Source organism: Falco naumanni, chromosome 2 (genome assembly GCF_017639655.2).
Source record: "Falco naumanni isolate bFalNau1 chromosome 2, bFalNau1.pat, whole genome shotgun sequence".
Classification (NCBI taxonomy): domain Eukaryota; kingdom Metazoa; phylum Chordata; class Aves; order Falconiformes; family Falconidae; genus Falco; species Falco naumanni.
Window position 1 is genome coordinate 103,259,920 of NC_054055.1, and position 19,889 is coordinate 103,279,808.

Below are 19,889 nucleotides of genomic sequence, written 5' to 3' on the forward strand. Positions count from 1 at the left end.
CCATACAAGTATGTTATAACAAGCCATTTTAGCAGAAGTTTGTTTTGTGTAAAGTCTGCAGGACTGGTGTATGAATGATTGTGGCTTTATTTTATGTCTGCTCCTGAAAAGAAGCGACACTTCAGACTATTGTTTCATTCAGTCTGAAGAACTCTTTTTAGACAGAAATATTAAAAACTGTCTCTGGGCTGGATATTTTAAAGAGTGATTATTTTTTTCCTTTTTTCTTTCATAAGTGATGGATAGCAGTCAAAAGAAAATTGGAAGGAAAGTTCAAGTATGAAGAAAGAGGAATAGCCAGTTTTATATTCTGTGCATGTTTTTTGTAAGCTTATGCAATTCAAAGCACTTCTTTTTAATGAAAAAAACAACTTTATTAATCGTTATTGCTTAGGTCCATCATTGTTGCAAAATTCTCATGACTTCAGGAAGATTTCTGAGTCATATCAGTATGCAGTTATTAATAAGGAGTCAAGTACTCACACAAGTTAAAAAACACAGTACATGCAGAAAAAAATGGTTTTATTTTAAGAAAGCTACCACATGCAATCTTTGTTTAGCAATGAAGAGAGCGAGAGGCTCCTGCAGAAGGTAGGGGCTGGTGATTAGACCAAGGAATGTTGAGCCAGGAGCTTCCTGAATCCTGATCCTGTGAGAGCCAGGGACTCAATGAGTAACCTTGGGCAAATCACTTGACCTTCTTTTGTACTCCAGTCATCTCCACTGAAAATTAGGTGAAAGGCATGACCTCACTGAAAAACACATGCTTCATCAGAGCTGAGCTTTTCTGAGAAAACAAATTATGATGCCTGCAGCATTTTTTAGCATGCTGTGTCACTTTGCATGTGTCCTGTGGTCAAATTCAGTGCAAAAGCTGTGCTTTGACATGCTGTTCAGTTCAAGCACTAGAGATCTGTGTATTTCCATAAACAAGGTTATTGAGGTTTTTCTCCAGAAGGGCCACCACAATTTGTGTTTTTACAAAACCTGGGGTTTTCTTGCTATGCACTAGAGACACTCTATTTTGTTTATTCCTATGCTTGAGACACCAGTGGCAAATAAATGAGAATATTTTTGCATGCTATTCATTCAGAGGACCTCTGCATATTGTCTGGCAACATATTTTAAGAAAATTTAAAGTATTCAAACTTCTGTTTTTCTTCCCAGCACTCCTGGGAAGAAGATAGCTACACTTCAGTGTGCTTCACCACACATCCAACATAGCTCTGATGCCCTCCTGATTTACCAGCAGAGCTCTTTGTGTCCTGATATTTAGAGAGGATGTAAGTTTTAGCTGACTTGTCATAATTGCTTTGGAGTATTCCTACCTTCTATTAGGAATATACACCCCATTCCTACAAGGTGTAGGAATTCTTTTGAAGCCATTGCAGGTATTATTTCCTGTTGGGCTACAACAAGTGTTGACCTTCAGTTGTTGCTGGAGTAGGGAAGCTTGTGCAGTGCAAGGTCCGCTATCAGGAATGCAGACAGTGCAGGTGAACTGGGATCCGGGGGCTGGTGACTGCTTCGTTTCTTGCTTCACTTCATCTAAACAGACTGAGCTGTGCCAAGATCCCCTTGCAGATGGTATTCCAAAATATACTAGGGTCCAAAGTCTGCAGGTTGCTTTCATGCTGCTTTCAACAGTTTACTGATGTAGTCACACTTCGTCTCACCTCAGGGGGAGAAGGGAGGCTGTGAGGAAGGGCTGTGTTAGGTGGTTGGTCTTTTTGCTGTTTGGGAAGCAACCAGTTTACAAGAAGGCTAGCTCCTCTTCACTTGCATGAGGGTAAACCCTGCTTCCTCGCCATCTGTTTCTTTTACCATTTTGTGCATTCCTACAACATAACTTAACTAAACACCATCCTGCTGGTAAAATTATATTATGTCATTTTCACTCAGTGGGAACTGTCAACACCAGTAAGATGCTTCATTAACTAGAAAACATCAGATGATCTACTAACCCATTCTCAATCAGTCATCATTTTACACAGCTGCTGGGAGCCTTTTTTTTTTTTTTTCTTTTTTCAATAGCCTGGTTTGAAGTTCATAGTAGTACAAAATGGTGTTATGCTAAAATTGGCATTGTTTTTAAATGCCTTTTTTGTAAGATTTGTGTTTCTTAAGCCTTTGCTTTTGGCCAAAGCTTTCTCTGGAATTATGCTTACATACAGGATCACTTGAAGAATCACCTGTAACCTTTTCACTTTTGTTCTTATGAAAGGAAATGCCCCACAAGTAAATGCCAGAAACCACCCTAATATCCTGAGCAATATGTGATAATGCCAGCACGTTCGCGCATGCAAGGGGTGGTGGTGGGAAGACCTCTCGAGTAGGAGGGGGAGTGTCCCTTCTTCAGTTTGGATGCAAAAGGATGACGGGCACAGGCCTACAAGTACTTTGTTGTTCTCACTTCTCTGCTAAAAAGAGCAAGCTTAGCAAGGCAGTATTACAGATTACAGTGACATCTTGAATATTGATTATTTTTAATGAAATGCAAACAGTTTTAAGAGTCACTGGAAGTTTGTCATATGCTGTAATCTGTTTTAAGTCTGGTCAGAATATCTTAAAAGGCAAAGTTAGGATGGAGCGAGATTTAGGTTGTGATGAATTTTAGTTCCATAAAACTTTGAAAGTTGCATTCACAGTGTTTGTAAGCATGCATACAAAGTTAACTGGCAAATTGGTATGAACAGCTAGAATCCATACACTTAATGCTATAAACAGCTACTATCCTCACTATCACTGGTGGCTGATTTAGAAGCTGAAATACTGACAATGAGAATTACATATTTTGGCAATTACTTGCTACTTACTGCTTCTTTCCTTGTCATGATTTTTTAATATTATTTTTGAAAAATCTAAAAGTAACGAGAGATTCACAAATACTTTGGGAAGCTTCTCCTCAAAAAGCTGAAATCTGCCAAGTGACTTAGTTCTTGTCTTGCATTAGAACAATACCCTGATTTAATATGACAAAGTAGACTCGGTTAATGCGGTATATCCTCAGTTCACCCCATTTATCACTGTAAAGTATAGAAGTTATGCTGCAGTCTAATTAAAGGTGAAACCGGTAGCTTGACACTTACCAGAAGATGACCCTATTGCAGTTCCCTGCGCTTTTGCCAAAGTACTTGGGATGAAATGTTCTGTGCTGAATAGTCACCTGAGAAGCATTTCATTTTATTTATTTACTCAGAACTTCTCCACAGAGACTGTCCAGCCACTTCTGAGAGGGAGACTAATTTGCAGTCATTTTATGGAAAAATTTTCAGTCCCTACGCTCAGAGTGAAGAGCTTGAAATATGGCTGCAAGCTTTATCATATCTGAAGGATTTTTTTTTTTTTTTGTCTATATGAAAGAGGAAAAAAAGGGAAGAACAACAACTTCAGTCCACAGTTCAATGATAACGTTCTCTGCAGAGTCAGAGGATCTTTCAGTATAGAGAGGGAAGGAAACTACATCATCTTTAGCTAGGGAAGCCAGGAGCAAGCTGAAGCACAATATACTTGCAGGCCTTCTCCAGGGGCATTCATATTGTCTGACTGTAGGATTTCCATAGTTTGATGTGGTGTGACCACATTGCTCTGATAGGAGGTAGTCTGAGCTGGGGTTGCTTACAGATTGCACTGCAGGAGGAGCTGGGGCTGGAAAATGCACGTAGGAAAGACAGAGGGGTCTTTCCAAAGCCAGGGCTGATGAAGTTGGTGCAAGAAAGGAATTCATATAGAGAGCAAAGTTGTATCTTAAATGGGTAGAGTGTTGCAGAGTGGTGTCAGAGGGTGTTAAGGAATTTGAATTCTGCCCTACAAGACTGAGTCCTTCATATCACAGAGTTCTGGTTGTCCTGAATGGTGCTATAAAATGTTAAGCACTATGAAAAATTCTCAGTTTGCTGGTTTGCACCCAACTATTATTCATACCCTACACTGAACATGCATTATGTTGTGCCATGTGACATTAGTCTGCTGAATGTTTTAGAAAATTCTCCAGCTTTTGTTATTCTCCCAGAGCTGTTTAGTACCAAGTCCAATGACTTAGAAATGAACTCCTTTTCCACTGACAGAACCTCATTACTTTATTTCACAAGCATGCAGCAGTGAAGTAATTTCTACAACTATGAACAGTCTTGGGACATTAAGTACAAAAGCATTCCTCCTGCAACCTTTAAGCATGCAAGTTGTCTCAGAGAAGATTGCTATAGCGAGGCTTAGGTCTAACCAGCATGGTATTTTCTTGCTTGCTGGGCTAATTTTTTGCAAGTTTTTCTGTTTAATTGATATTATATGTATATCATATACATATGTATATGAATATTCAGGTGCATGGATTCAAGTAAATAGAAGAAACTGGCTGAAGCTCCTGAACAGCTTTGCAAAGCAGAGTGTGTGTCATTCTGATGTAAAGGGGGAGCTGTGCCACATGTTGAGTGTCCATCAGCAAAAGCTAGGGGATAGGCCTGAAGCCCTCTCTAGTAAATGTTTGCTTAAGTTAGCAGAACACTGGTGAAACATGCTACAAGGAGTTATTTAATGTCAGCAGAAAATGGTTCTAGTTATATTACTACTAGGCATGTGTTGAAGTTCATTAACCTGTCAGCTCTGCTTGTAGTTCTCAGACATGGGGTGTGACCTGGTGCCATTCAGTGCATTAGCATGAATGCAAGCTTAGTGATAACACTGTACGGAACAGCAGCCAAAAATAACATAATCTGCATTTCCTGAAGAGACGCTCGTTGTCAGTATCTAGGATTTTGGCAAAATCAGAGGTAGTCCTCATTGGCACAGTAGTTGCTGATTCCTTGAATGCTCAGCTTGTGATGCTTCCACAGAATTTGTTCAGTGGGCTAGAAGTGGTATGCTGATTATTTGGTTACTCTGTCAGAGAAATGCGGCTGAAATAATAATCTTACTAGTGAATTATTTTGCTCAACACCAGCATTTGGCTTTAAAAATACAGACATTGTCATCTCTTCAGAGCAAGTATTTATATAGTGCTATATCAGATTGAAATGTGACATATACCTACTGATATTCAGCCATGTCTCAGCGCGAAATAAAAGTAGTATTATCTGGCCCATATATAACAAGTATTGTCAAAGAAAAGTGATTTTACCAATCAGAAAAGAAAAGCCCAAATTTTGCATATAAAACACACCAGTAATTAGACATGCCTTCTGTATGAAAGTTTGATTCGTTATGTTTTTTGCAGCAATGTACTTGTGATGCAATTGCAATAGCAATTAGCAACAGTAGTAACAGGCAAAGTAGTATTAGCTGTCCTAAGCGTTAACCCAGGTTCAGTGAAAAAATTCTCGCTAGCATTTAAAATACTACAGGTCCTTTTATTTAAATAGTGGCTGTATTTGAATGATGTTGATAAATGTGTGCCCATCAGGGGAAGAAAGAAAAAAAAAGAGAAATGCCCTCTTCATTCTCCTTCCCGCCTCCCTTCCAGTGAGGATTCAGTAGCTGCAGAAGACGGACTGGCTGTTCTCAGCCATCACTGTTACAACTGGAAGTGACAGACCAAAGTCCTCTTGTCACTTTTCCTGTAGCTCCACCCGTGGGTCAGGAACCCAGCATTTGAGCAAGGCTGCCAGATGCTACCTCGGCTTCTCTCACAAGACAGAAACCCTGATTTCTAATCTTCGGCAGCCTTAACACATAGTTCTGGTCAGATAGCAACTTTCCTAATCTCAGGTACAGCTTGCCAGTGAGCGCTGCCTTCATCTCGTTCCTCTTGGCTTCTCCCCCAGAGCAGATGAAAACAGCATAACAACAAGTTTGTATAAGGCAAATAGGTAAAAATTCCTGATTTTCTTCTTTTCCAGCCTGTATGGTAGGTATTACTGTTGTTATTACTATTGTCAAGCCTATTCCTATGGATATCTTATCAGTCCCTACCTGTGTCACCTTACAGCCGATCACACCAAAACTTGAAGCTGATGGCACACAGCAGGCTTTTAGTTATTACAGAATAATACAATGTGTCTCTTCAGCTGCTATTTGAGACCATCAAGTTAATTTCTTTTGTGGCAGCTTTGATGGGTAGGTAGTCTTTGTCTTTATCATTAAAGCAGTCTTGGTCCAGCCCTGGGTCTCAGATGAATCATCTTCTGGCCTAGGTTGAAGACGTGAGTGTTAAGTTCAGCCTTGAACTCCCTGCAGCTGCTGTTCACATTCAGTCTTCTACCTCTTGGATAGTAAATCGGCTGTGAAATAATCCAGCGTGGGCATAGAAATTAAAAATTAATCCTAATGTTTACAGAGGGAACAAAGCATGTGGCCTGCAATCTATTATTGTTGCCCAGAGACAAGAGATGGGGATCACTGATCTACAGAAGAGGTTGCTGTCACACTTTCAAGAACTTACTTAGCACTGGACTGAACTCCCCTGGACTTTAAGGATTTTTGCAGGTTCTATCATGTTCTGCTTTGTGTGCACATTCTTTTGTGTTCTGGAGTATAAATTTCCAATAGCATATACATTTAAAAATAAAAAGCAGCAAAACTAAAACCCTAACCAAAACAACACTAAAAAGAACCCTTCCACAAGACAAGACTTAAGTGGAAGAGACTATTTGAAATCATTATTCAGATTGTTTGATGTATTCTACAGGGTACTTACACTTCAGTGAGGAGCGCACTTTAAGAATTTGCATACAGTTTGTTTAGTTGCTCCATAAATACTAGCGTTTTCGTACATTTAGGAACATATTGTAGCACTTTTCTAAACAGTTGCAGAACATCTTTACAGAGTGAAGTATCTGGCTTTCTTGCTGAAGATGATTTGGTGAAACAGTAAGAACTAAATTTTTGACTGATATAGATTAGTAAAGTTCACTTTAGTCTTCATCAGGTTTCACTTAGCACAGCTCAATGACATGTCAGCTGATGGCATTACTGCCTTGCTATATGTAATGGCATAAACTGTCACAGTTTTTCTGTCTTCAAACATACCTTGTTTCAAGTGGCCTGCTTTGGGCTACTGTTCAGAATTTGAGAACAAATTATGCAATTCATTTTACCTTGACTATGAGCTCCAGCTGGTAAACTCTGTTATGGATAGCCAGGTCATTTTATTTATTTATTTCATTTATATAGGGCATTTGCTTGGGCTTTCTCATGATGACTCCAAATTCTGTGAGGAGAACTTCGGCTCCATGGAAGATAAGCGCCTGATGTCCTCCATTCTGACTAGCATCGATGCTTCAAAACCCTGGTCCAAATGCACTTCAGCAACTATAACAGAATTTTTCGATGATGGACATGGTATGTATTATCACACCTTGTGTCAGCTACATGTTAATTTTTACTGTGTTCTGTTTTTTTAATAAGAACATTCCGTACCAGCTTCTTCATCTTCAGGTCTATCTTGGAAGTGCTTGCAAAACCAGGCAAAGTTCTGAAAGGCTGGCAGAGTCTCACCCTCCCTTTGCATGAAAGAAAAGAAAGAGTTGATGGAGTGCGTGTTGGCAATAATTTGGTTGGAACCTGGAGAGGTTTTTTCAAAAGCATGGAATTAGTCTTGTCTTCCCAAATGCCATAGGTAATAGCTCAGAGAGTACTTTAAACAGAGGACACAAGGAAATGGCTTTTTCCTCACAGAAATTAAAATGGTTGATAACGCTCTACTTAGTGTTAGACTACAGCTAGTAGAGTGTATGTGTTCTTACTATTAATGACATTTCTTTTACTTATAATGCCATTATATTTATGACCTTTATAATACCATTGTATTTATTATGTTTATGTAGAGGGTCTGTAAGCAAAAATTAAGACTCCTCTGCTGTACATGATAAAAGATTACTTCTGCGCCAGGAGCTTACCTTCTGAGTTGTGTAACTAATATTTGTTAAATATGTCATTTACCCTTTGGAGGATAAGTGCAAGACTTTTCATTTTCCAAAAGTGGTAATAAAAAAGCATAGTCTTCCCTCTGTAATGAATTTTAAAGTCTTCATTGTGCTCCCAAAGCAACTGCAGTTCTTAAACAAACTGTTCAAATTCCAAAATGCTGAGATAAAAATGACATAATTGAGTGAATGGATCAAGTTGTTATGGTAACCAAAATGCTTATGGATAAAAAGTATGGTATGTCTGCTGAATGTAAAGGCTTTTCTGCTTTTAAATATTTTGTTGGCTAATTTCAGTGCTCTCCGAAATACTTTCTCCTGTTTTCCTCTGTTGAAGAATGACTTCATTTTTTCTCTCAATTTTACTGGATCCATTAATCTGTACTGCCCTTGTGGCCCATATTGCTCTGGCATTGACTTAATATTACGAGTTAGTTTCCAGATATGAAGAGAGCTTTACTTTTTGAGTTTAGTTACTGAGGTACAGTACAGTTCACTGGGGCAAAAATAAAAAAGGGACCTCCCTCGCCATCCATGAATGTCTTCTTGAAGAGTGCAAGGAACTCTGAACTATCTTTTCTCTTCTGTTCCTTTCCTGCTGCAGGCAAGTAGAAACGTTGTTCTCATTTTTTCCCTTTTTTGTGACCTGACTTCTTCTCTTTACTATGTATCCAGCTAGCTACTTTCTCCAACAATATAGAAAGAAAAGAGCGTTTCTCCCACCCACCTAACCTTTGGCTTGTTTGTACCTGGAGGGATGCTTGAAATTTGGACCCTTATCCATGAGCTGGACCCAGTCTCAATGTGGAAGTAAGGGAAGGCTGTAACAATTAGTCTTACAGGTCTAAGAATATAATTATGCCAGGGTTTTTTTCCAGTAAAATTAGGTAGGAGCTTCCCATCCTTCAGAGCTGCATTATGGTCTCCTTGTTAGTCATGATTGCTGACTTCGTGTACAAGAAGTTTGGCAGTCCTCAGCTGCTGACACTCTTCAGAAAATCATGTGTTCTTTACTGCGTGTAGAGGGCTTAGGATCTGCCAGTCTGTTAATGGATGAGTTAGGGTACATTGCCCTTTCTAATACTCACCAGTAGTTATCACTCAAGCATGTAGTCTCAAACAGTTACCGATATGGTGAAATAATTCATAGAAAATTTTAACCTCTCATCATAGAGTTCCATAGTCCTCAGGGAATTAATTTTATTGCTGCTGCTATTGGTGTGATTTCAAATATACAGTGTTGAGGGAATCTTTTCTTGATAGATCGGGCCTTCAGAGACCTTTTCTAAGTAACAGTCTCTTTTCTGTTAGTGTTTATAATTTTTCAGTTATTTATTTTAAATCAAAAATTTGTCTTAGAATACAAACAGTATCTATGAAGTAAAAATAGAAGTCAATGATTTAAATTGCAGTTTCTTCAAATTATTGTGTTGAAAGGAGATGTGTTATTTTAGGAAGGGAACTTCTGGTTTTATTTTCTTCTTCCAGCCAGTGGATGAATCCATAGCTCCATAATTCCCATTTGTAATGTACACTGAGTGTACCAGAACCACAGGATCCTAGCAAAGCATGATGATGCCACCTTTCACACTGCTTTGGGCTGATAATAAACCAGTTCAAATGTGCCGTATTTCTGTCTTTCCTTCAGAATAAGCATATGTCTGCTTTTTGGGTTGCTCATGTTTTTGCTTAGCTGGGGCAGGTGTACTGTCGTACCATTGCAGTCTTTTCCCTCCCTTCTGTTTTCAAGAAGGAGCTCTCCTGCAGTCTTCCCATAGAAAGAAGAAAATCCTCTCCCTCTCAAGTGCTGCTAGGCAGAGGGGAAAAAACATAACCATTCAGGTGTAATTTTGAGCAGTGTTGCAGGCTTAATGTAGGTAAGAAAGGCACAAAATAGCAGTTGCAACAAAAGAATACAGATATTCACACACCAGACTTTCTTTTAGGATCTTTGTGATTGAATTTTGCATAGTCACAGGAAGCTTAAGTGGGAAACCCTGAACAAGAGGAGACTCTTCCATTCTCTGGTAGGCCACATAAGCAGTTTGCACTGGGCTTTTGGCATAAATAGGCATAAGGTTATAAATTGTGCTTTGTGACAAATAGGGCATGGCAGCACTGGTGTAAGGAAATAAAAGTGCTTCATCTTTTGCTTCTTATGGGTAAGCATAGTGAAATGTGAAGTCCAGAAGTTTGGATCTGTGAGCAATAGTCCATTACATAAGAACAGTCAGTGTCTTATCAAAGCTTTAAGTAAGTTTCCCATATAGATTTGGATATTCATCCCATAGTGCTGTAACAGAAAACACTACAGTCTTGACTCTCTTAATTCTTTAACATCACTTTTTCAAGTGCTGATGTTCCTACTTTCTGAATTTGGAAAGCGATGTTGGGGAGTGGACTTGCTACATAAAATGTGGGTATTTACTATGTAGGTAGCTACTGCTAAACTGGCTATTTAAGTTCCCATCATAGTGCAGAGGGTTCTAATCAGTGGCATCAGTGGTTTGACTGACCTCATCAGTTCCATTAGCGGTGCTGAATTGCAGCATAAACTCATTTGCCTGAGTAGTGAAACATCTGACAGCTGACTGAATTGCAGATACCAGCATTACATGCAGTTAAAGTCAGCTGAATAAATCCCAGTATAAATGTCCCATCCAAGGTCAACCAGGAGGTCTGGGGAAGATCAAGGTGCTGATTCCCTGAGGCTCACTCTGAGAACTATAAACATCATTGTCATGATATCACTATTGGGTTTACACTCATGAGATAAGCCCAGACGGCAGTTTGCCATTTAGGAAGAAAAGGCTTAGTTAGTGCCCAGAAGACAGCGACATCTATTTCCATCTGCTTTTAGCCAGCCCTCTCCTAAGGTACTAATTGCCTTTATTGTCATGCCAACCACTAACTAGGCTGTGGTATGATTGCTTGCGATTTATTGTGTTTAGTCAGAACTCAGTGCTCTGTGCAACCTGAAACAAGGACAATTTCTGGTTTAAATTAACGTATATCCTGGTAAACTGCTTCCTGCACAGATTTATTCTGCCTGGTTTTTTTCCACATATATTACACATAACGTTGAGGAGATAATGAGATGGCTTAATTAACACTGTCATCAGCCAACAATGTTGCTGTGTCCCAGGGCACACAGATGTTCTTTGGTACACAGGACAAAAAATGGGAATAGCAGTATAGGTGTACTCTGTACGTTGCAATATAAGGTAGTGGACCGAAGCCCTCTCTGCCTTCTCAACTAGGGGGCCCAGGGCAAACCGTTCTCCGACTTTGTAACTCTGTCTTTTGTTACCATGACAAGTAGGAGGTTGGACCAGCTGGCGGTAGAAACACCTGCACTTCATTGCAACCTGTCTAAACATAGACACTGCCACTATTTTTCCTGTGGGGAATCCTTAGGGGCCTTTGCTATCTTCAGTTTTGAATTTATCATGTGAGATCAGCTGGAACACCTGGCTTTATAGAAATTATACATGTTTCCTCAGAGCAGTATCAGTTAAGGAGAAGTTTGAATCTCATTCCCCTGTGTTCTGGAGGGGGGAAAATGCTGTATTTGCCAAGTAAGCCTGTGAAACTTTGTTACTCACATCTGAAAGGCATTCAAATGGGTTAAGTAAAATGACTGACAGATCAAGTATATGCAAATATTTCAGTCATAGTAGATCTAAGTGATGGGCAGCAGTGTCTGTCATGGTGAAATTAAGTGTTATTAAGATGTTTTAAAATACTGAATAGTTCCACTTGGGAATTCAATAGACTGCAGTATATATACAACAGTAGTGTCTACTACTGAGTGTTGACATGCTAGTGCCTTCCTACCGCTGCCCTAACACTGTACTAGCTTCCTCCCTAATCACGAGGTGTATGCAGTAGGGCTTCTGCTGTTACTTCTACAAAGTATATTTTTCACAGAAACTTTTGCACTTTTGCTAATTATGTGCTTTTCAGAAACTCCAGGAAAAAAAATCTGTGGTTCCTCACTCCTCACTGTGTCTCTAATATTTTACACTACAACAGGCTTTGAAAGCCTCAGTACTTTTAATTATCTTTATCTCGGGGCACTCAGCTCCTCAGTAGCATTGGCACACCTTGTCTGCATTAAAAAAGTCAGGGTAATTCAGATTAAAGATAAGGCTGGGGTGAATCAGGGTCAGCAAAGGACAAATGGAACAGTTTTAACAAGACAGATTTTTTTGGTAGTAAGTGATGATGCAGAAATAATTTTTGGCTGATTTGGCTAAATGGCCTTAGTCATTAGAGGAAAAAAATAATTGCAGTAAGTGTGTGTTCTGGAGGGAAAAACCAAGCCATTGAGAGATGGCGTCTTTGGTTTGTTTAAATTCACTGCCATAGCTTGAAATTCTCTTCCATTTTGTGTAAATAGTGAGGTGTTTATAGATAACCTTTTTTTCACACATGATCCAACTGAAGAATACTAGTGCAGTTTCCAAAGTGAGGTAAATTGCGGTAAATTATTTTGGCCAAGGATAAGTGAAGCTTGCCCAGACCACATACCCGTTTCATGAAGTGTAAAAGAGTTTATACTGAATAAATAGTTCTGCATGTCAACAAGTGAGGTTTTCAATAGTAAAAAAAAATATATCAGTAGATCCTCTAGAATGTAAATGTGAATTCTCATTGTTTAGAGTGGGTCAGACAAATGTTGACCTCTGCCATATATCTGAAAACACAGATACAGTTCTTTGTTTATGCTATTTTTCTCTTTTCTTTCCGTTATTCATGTGGTTTTGTATAAAACAGATAGCCCTCTTCAAACTAATTCCAGAAGCAGCCAGGTATCGTTCCTTACAAGGAAAGCCCAGTCCAGATTTACCACCAACATCAGTTTTGATATGCAGCTTGTATTTTTCTCTTGATCTGTTGGGGTTTTTTTCTTGGTTTTTTCTTGGTTTGTTTTTTGGTTTTTTTTTTAAGTGCCTCACTGGCTACCGATCTGGTGATTGTGATTTTTCTGGCATCCCTTTAGAAGCTTTACCATTTCTGACATTGTCTCAAAATTCAAGTGAAAATTTTGCTTACTCTGCCATGAGTCTTAATCATTCCTTAAATCACAAACTGATAAATAGAGTGGAATGTGTTCAGAGACTATTCAAATAAAGGAAACCAGGATGAAAAGCCACAGGGACCTGAGTAAAACTCATTTACACCCTCAAATTGGAAATAGGCAGCTTGGCACTGAGTATGCTGCTGGGTGAGAACGCAGTCGCAATGGTATGACCTTGTGCAAAACCTGAAGACACCTCAGAGAGCCTTTCCATTCACGTCAGCATCCTTTGAATGAGGTTTGCTGTCATTATCGGTCTGCCTAACTTGAATGACAGATTTGCAGCACTGCAGAGAAAACTAGGAAATGAGTAATAATAGGTCGGTTTTCTCTTTTAGGTAACTGTTTGCTGGACCAACCAAGAAAGCACATCCTGGGTCCTGAGGAGCTTCCCGGCCAAACCTACGATGCCATTCGTCAGTGCAAACTGGCGTTTGGACCCGAATATACAGTGTGCCCCGGTATGGATGTGTGCTCTCGCCTCTGGTGTGCAGTTGTGCGCCAAGGTCAGATGGTTTGTCTGACTAAGAAGCTGCCTGCTGTGGAGGGAACACCATGTGGAAAAGGGAGGATCTGCCTCCAGGGAAAATGTGTTGACAAAACCAAGAAGAAATACTACTCAGTAAGTTACCAGCTGTGACCCTAGGGAATGTTAGAAGGCATGATCCTCAAAGGCGCTGATTTTTGTGGGAGTGAAAGGGACTTTATGGAAGTCAAATTGAAAGCTGTCTTATTTTTTAGCATGTAATTGGACTGATAGTGATAAGGGATATAGGAAAAGTGCTGCTGAGTTTCAGGAAACATGTTTTCTTCTCAAAGTGTGAAAGCCTTCATTCGTGAAAAACTGGGAGCATCCCTTCAGAGTGGAAGATTTGTCCATTCAGTAAGTCAGGTCTCAGGCATATGGAAATTGTCAGGGGCCTATTCTTAGCTTCCTGACTTCTTGGCAATGGACTGCAAGATAAATTAAATCTGTAAATTTAATTTACAGCCCTCACCTGAAAGGCTCCAGGGCCCTAACTCTAGTGAAGAGAAAGGTGGATGAAGTTCATCCAGAAGACAATTTCTGGATTGGAAGAGTTTGTACCTCCAATGACAAAGTCCCCTCTGTCAACTTTATACATCTGAAGAGTCCCCCAGGCTCATGAGAGCTGTCAGCTGCAGAGCTCAGATACTTCTAAATCTACTGGGTAGACAGTAGCACTGCCCCATGCCCACAGAAGACATGCAGAGCTTACCATGAGAGTCATTCAGATCAAGTTACAGCCCTTACAACACCCTTTTTTATGGAATTATATACTTTTACGTGCTGTTGCAGTACTCTTTCTAGGTAGCCAATTGAGCAGAGTTGCAAACTGTATCTGACAACTCCATCTCTTGCCAGTAATTCAAAGCAATACCTACACATCACAATAATTATATTTAATTAATCATAGGTTACTCTTATGAACATATTCTGGGAGCCAAATCCCCTGGAGCTAGTTTGAGGGGCCCTGTTGGTAGGAATAGTAAAAAATAAGAGCACAACACATGAGACTATGGACAGTATTTCTGGTGCATGGGTGTCTGCTATGAAACAGGCTGAAGGTGGCTGTGCAGAGCAAGGTCTGATACTGACTTGTTCCATGCATGGTGCCAAATGAGATGTATCAATGTGCAGGTAAAAGACAGAAATGAACTCTGCTGGGAGAAAGAAGGCTCCTAAGACTGTTACCCCTCATTAAAATGACCAAGGAGTCACCTTCAACCGAGGAAAACATTAGCAGTGTCTTTGAGATGTAGCACCTTTGTTCATACTTGGATAATGTCCTTACCTCCCACTGTTCCATATATTGCAGGCTTCAAGCCATGGTAACTGGGGGTCCTGGGGACCCTGGGGACAGTGCTCCCGTACTTGTGGCGGAGGAGTTCAGTTTGCTTATCGTCACTGCAATAACCCAGCTCCTAGAAACAACGGCCGGTACTGCACCGGCAAGAGGGCCATCTACCGCTCCTGCAATGTCGCACCCTGCCCGGCAAACGGTGAGTGCCTTCGTGCTCCAGTCTCTAAGTTCACAGATAGTAAATATTTAATATCTGCTGTGAAAGGAAACAACAAAGGTCCGTTGTCATTTCTCCAAACTGTATTTACCAAGGCAAGACATTCGTCATTAATACAGTACTGTAATTCTTCCCCCATTCCCACCCTGACACCATACAGAAAGGACACTTGAATGAAAAGAAGTTTCAGTCATGGAAAATGAACCATAATGCAAACTATAGTCCTTTAGTGCTTATTATGTCATGGGAAGATTTCCAAGCTAAAACAGTTGAAGCATTTGAAGGCCAGTTCCAAGTAAAGAGGTGAAGTGACGTAACTTAAAAATTATGTAAAAAATAAGTGGGAATAATAGATGGGCGTAATGATATTTGCAGCATGATCTGAAATAGTCACTAATGATGTGAATAATTCTGCAGCTAAATCTTTTCGACAAGAGCAGTGTGAAGCAAGGAATGGCTATCAGTCTGACGCAAAGGGTGTCAAGACATTTGTTGAATGGGTCCCCAAGTATGCTGGAGTACTTCCCGGGGATGTTTGCAAGCTCACCTGCCGAGCCAAAGGAACTGGCTATTACGTGGTATTTTCTCAGAAGGTAATGGCATCTCCAATCATGATTTCATACTCCAGTTTAGAAATGTCTTGTGTCTTAGAAATCTTTCCTTACAAAACGGAAAAGAAGTTAGTCATATGATTCCAAGATTTGACTGTGTGGTTAGATTTAATGGCTTGATCCACTGGTTATACATTAGGACTAGAACTGGCCTCTAAAATGAGGTAAGTTTCTCCACATCTCAGTATGTGGATCCATGAAAAATATGGGCCTCTTAATGCGTTCTGCACTAGTTTGCTTTCAGTTGTGGAGAAAGGAGTTTCTGCCTGGAGAGTCATCTGTCGTTCTGGGGTTTTCTGGAGGAAAAAAAGAATACTATAAGTAAGAGAGTAAGTTTTACCCTGAATTATGTTGAGGGAGTTCAGAATAACTCTTATGGAGCCAATTACTGCAGAATAATTAGCCAATTAGTATAGATGTGACTTGTAGTCAGTTTATTATATCAGATGCAATTTGAACTGAAATGTCTTCCATGCTTATGCTTGCAATTTTCTGCCTCTAAATGCTACAAAGGTAACATTTAGGTGTAGATAGCTCAAATGCAAGGCTATCTACAAGTACTGTTATTATTATTAATAAAGTTGTTAGATCATTATTAAAGCCAGGGTCATTTTAGTGTGTTTCAGTGGAATTATCTGTCATTGCTTTCAGCCTTTTGCTAAATTTCATCGTTTTGTGCTGGGAATGTTAGAGAAACTCAAGCCTGGCCTGTCAGGATAGGCGCTCTGTTCTGAATAGGTGATGTAAATAAGTAAATGGGGTTTGCCAGTCAGATCGACAAAAGCAAATCTTTTCCATGGTACTTTTAACTAATGGTCATTTGATTGCCTAGGTAACTGACGGTACTGAATGTCGACCATATAGTAATTCAGTCTGTGTCCGGGGAAAATGCATCCGAACTGGTTGTGATGGCATCATTGGTTCAAAGCTCCAGTATGACAAATGTGGTGTGTGTGGAGGAGACAATTCCAGCTGCACAAAAGTCATGGGAACCTTTACCAAAAAGAGGTATTGATCTTGAGTATTAGTAAATGTATGTTGTTGTACAGATAGTAACTGCTATGTGCTTGCTTTCCTTCTGTCTCTAAATGCAATTTACTTTCATATGAAGATTGAGCAAAAAAGTACATTACCTGTGCTTCATTGCACTTTCCAGATGTTTACATCTGTCCTTTTAATGACCCTGAAACTGGCAAATAATCAACTGGCAAACACTGTAACCAGTTCATTTCTGACATAAAGTGCCAGTAATACAGGTGAACACCCCATTAACGGGAAGTTTGCCCACAATAAGGCACAGCATCGCGTGCTCCTTGCTAATCGTGCTGTGTCAGATGGCTTATGGTTACGAGAGGAAAGGGAAGAGAGGAGTGAATCAGAAAGTTGTTGGGTTCAGATTAATGTGGGTATATCTGAAACTCTGTGTTTCCCAGATGATGCTGTGTTAGCAAGTTATGTGCTGAGAATGTGTTTCATCTCATCTAACTTTGAATAGCAATGAGGACATCCCACCTGATGTAGTGATACGTATTCCTTGTGTCGTTAGTGGAGATAAGCAGACAGCAGCTGTGAAAGCCTTCCTTAATAGCTGAGAAGGATTATACCCAAAAAATACTTTTTCACACTGCTGAGTGTATGTGGAGCTTAGATGACTAGATGAGATGTCAGAAGTAAATGTAGGTTTAAGCATGGCATTTGCTATGTCCCTTCATGTCCATTGGTAAAATATCAATCTCCAGATAGATTTTTTTTTATATATTCAAAATATTTATAGCAGTTATCCCTTTTTCTGTCAGAATTCAGCTTTTAACTATAATAAAACTTAATACAAGTAAAATAAAAAGAAACACCTCCATGGTTTTCCCTGACCACATTGCGGGCAGCATTAAGCTTTGTACTGAGATACCAATTTCAAGTAAGTCTGCCTTCTGTCTGCACTCTGGTTTCCCTCCCTCTTCGAGTCTTTAAGATTCATAGAAAAATGAGGATTTTTAAATATCATTTATATCATTTCCAAGGTCTCAAAGGACTGCTGTAGTGATCTACTCTTAGAAACTTTCAGTTGACAATTTCTACTCAGTATCTGTAACTGCATTAGTGTATCATCTTTAAAAATGTACATAAACTTGGTTTTCTTTTATATCTTGCATTTTTTTACATAGGATATTGAAAGCTATCAAAAGTTGAAATCTGACTTCTGAAATGACCTTTTATTTCTATACATTTCAAAACACTGATTAGTAGTGGTCAAAAATGGCTTTGAGAGTGAATTTATTCTAAAAATAAGCATAACTAATTTTCTTCCTGGTAAACCAATGATTACTCACCTAAGGGTGCCAAAACACCTCTGCCAAAAAGAATGACTTTCCATCCGAATTAGTAATTATATAAACCAAATCTTTTCCAGTTTGTCAATACTGAAATGTCTAGGATGTGTAAATGAAGAAAGTGTGAGATATATTTCATGTGGTTCAGTATTGATCCTCGTGCTGGAATCCAAGCTTCAGCAAAAATCTTAAAGGGTCTCCATCAATTTCAGTGAGGCCAGATTTGTAGCATAGGTATATTTGGAAATGGAGATTTTCTATTATAATTATTTTGATGAGGTTACCATCTTACTCCTCAAATCACACCTTTAACTGAAATGAGACTGGCTGGAGAGTAAAATACTAATTCAACCTCAATGCATTCAGAAAGTTGCCTCATTTAGAAAGTAATAGTCAACCTGTAAGTAACAAGTATGTTCTAACATGATTTTGATTGAATTTTGGAGTGACAAGGATTCTTTTTTTTACTAGAAATACTGTTTGAGACAGTTCCCTTAGCCTGTGAGTAATTGACTTTAAAATAAACCTCTCATTAAAATAGTGGAATAGTAATTGTCTGTAAACTGTTTTTACATATGAAAGGGCAGTGGCTACAGTAAAATTATCTTTTCTCCACTGAAAATTAGCAGCTCCTGCATTGATGTCCATTATAAACCAAACTGTAGCAATCTGTACATTAAATATACAGGAAAACTATTAAATGTACAAGGAGAAACTAATAATTCCCATTGCAGAAAATTGCAGTAACTTTTGTTTGTACTTCTTACTTTTAAAGCAGTCAAAACATAATCTTCTGGAAAACTTGGGTCCTAAGAACTTTCATTACAAGGCAGTAATGCCAAATTGTCAGAAAATTGGAAAGAGGAGATTTAGGGCTGCCGTGCTTCTTTGTGCACATGGAGTGTTACAGTTCTTTGTGTAAATGACTTAAATGTTCCAGCATTGCTTTTCGTTTTTGAACAAATGATTTTGTAACTTTAATAACATATTTTAACAGAATTGTTTTGGCAACTGTTGCGTAAAAAGATTTGTGCAGTGCTGTAGAGCAGAGTTGCCCCCCAACCTGTTTTTCACACCATATTCCTTCAGCTTTTTGGAGATGCTACACCAATAGAGTTTCAGTTGTCCCGTAATTGGAAATAGCAGCAGAATAGACCAGACGTTTAATCTGTCGTTTGTGTGGTCTCTACTTGTGCAGTCAAAAACTCTCAAAAATTAGCAGTCTGTCCTTTAAACAGTCCCAAAAGAGACCCCTTCACTTTTATATATTTTTAGTATATTTTCTCATTCTTTTTTTCCTAGAAGTTTCAGCGCTAAACTTTTCAGATATGAGATATTTGCAAAATGGTTTTGTCACAGATTTAGAAATGAAAATCAGGTCTCCAAAGTCCAGCTGGTAGCTTATAGCTCTGTATAGGCTTTAGGTTTTTTCTATGTATCAGTAAAGTTAAACTAAATAACATACTTGAGATAGTGCTAAGTTCCAGCAGACTTGCAGGTTTTGAATGCTTGTCACTTTTGGTGGAAAAGTTAAATATCTTTTTCAAAATCTGAATTAAGATACTTAATAAGTAGCAATGGAGAGGACTCTGTGATGGTACAAATTAAACATTTGGGTGCACCCCATATTAGACACTTGAAAATTAATCTTCGGCTTTGTGAATTTCAAAGTAAACAATTTTTTTCTCAGTGATCAAGATTATTTTCAAATGTTCCCAAGGTACCTCTGCCCAGCTGTTACTCTGCTCTTGCTTTCCTTAATCATCATTATAGCAAAACCAGCAAGAAACAGCTGTAACCAATGCATATCTCATTATCTTTTCCTTGGCAGGCAAAGCATGCATCGTATTTCATATCTCCCACCCTTTGCTGAAATATATAAGCTATCTGTTATTTTTCATTCCTCTTGTATCTGACTCACATAAAATTGTTACTAAAGCTAAAGATTAAGCAACTTGAAATAAGCGCA

At 39.0% G+C, this 19,889-nt stretch overlaps 1 protein-coding gene across 1 annotated transcript in view; it reads left to right on the top strand.

Moving 5' to 3' along the window:
* ADAMTS5 (ADAM metallopeptidase with thrombospondin type 1 motif 5) overlaps positions 1-19,889 on the top strand; it is a 46,867-nt gene that overhangs the window by 19,721 nt on the left and 7,257 nt on the right. The window contains 5 exon segments of the mRNA XM_040582847.1: positions 7,108-7,275; positions 13,281-13,564; positions 14,781-14,964; positions 15,400-15,575; positions 16,426-16,601. Coding sequence (XP_040438781.1) covers positions 7,108-7,275; positions 13,281-13,564; positions 14,781-14,964; positions 15,400-15,575; positions 16,426-16,601 — 988 coding nt within the window.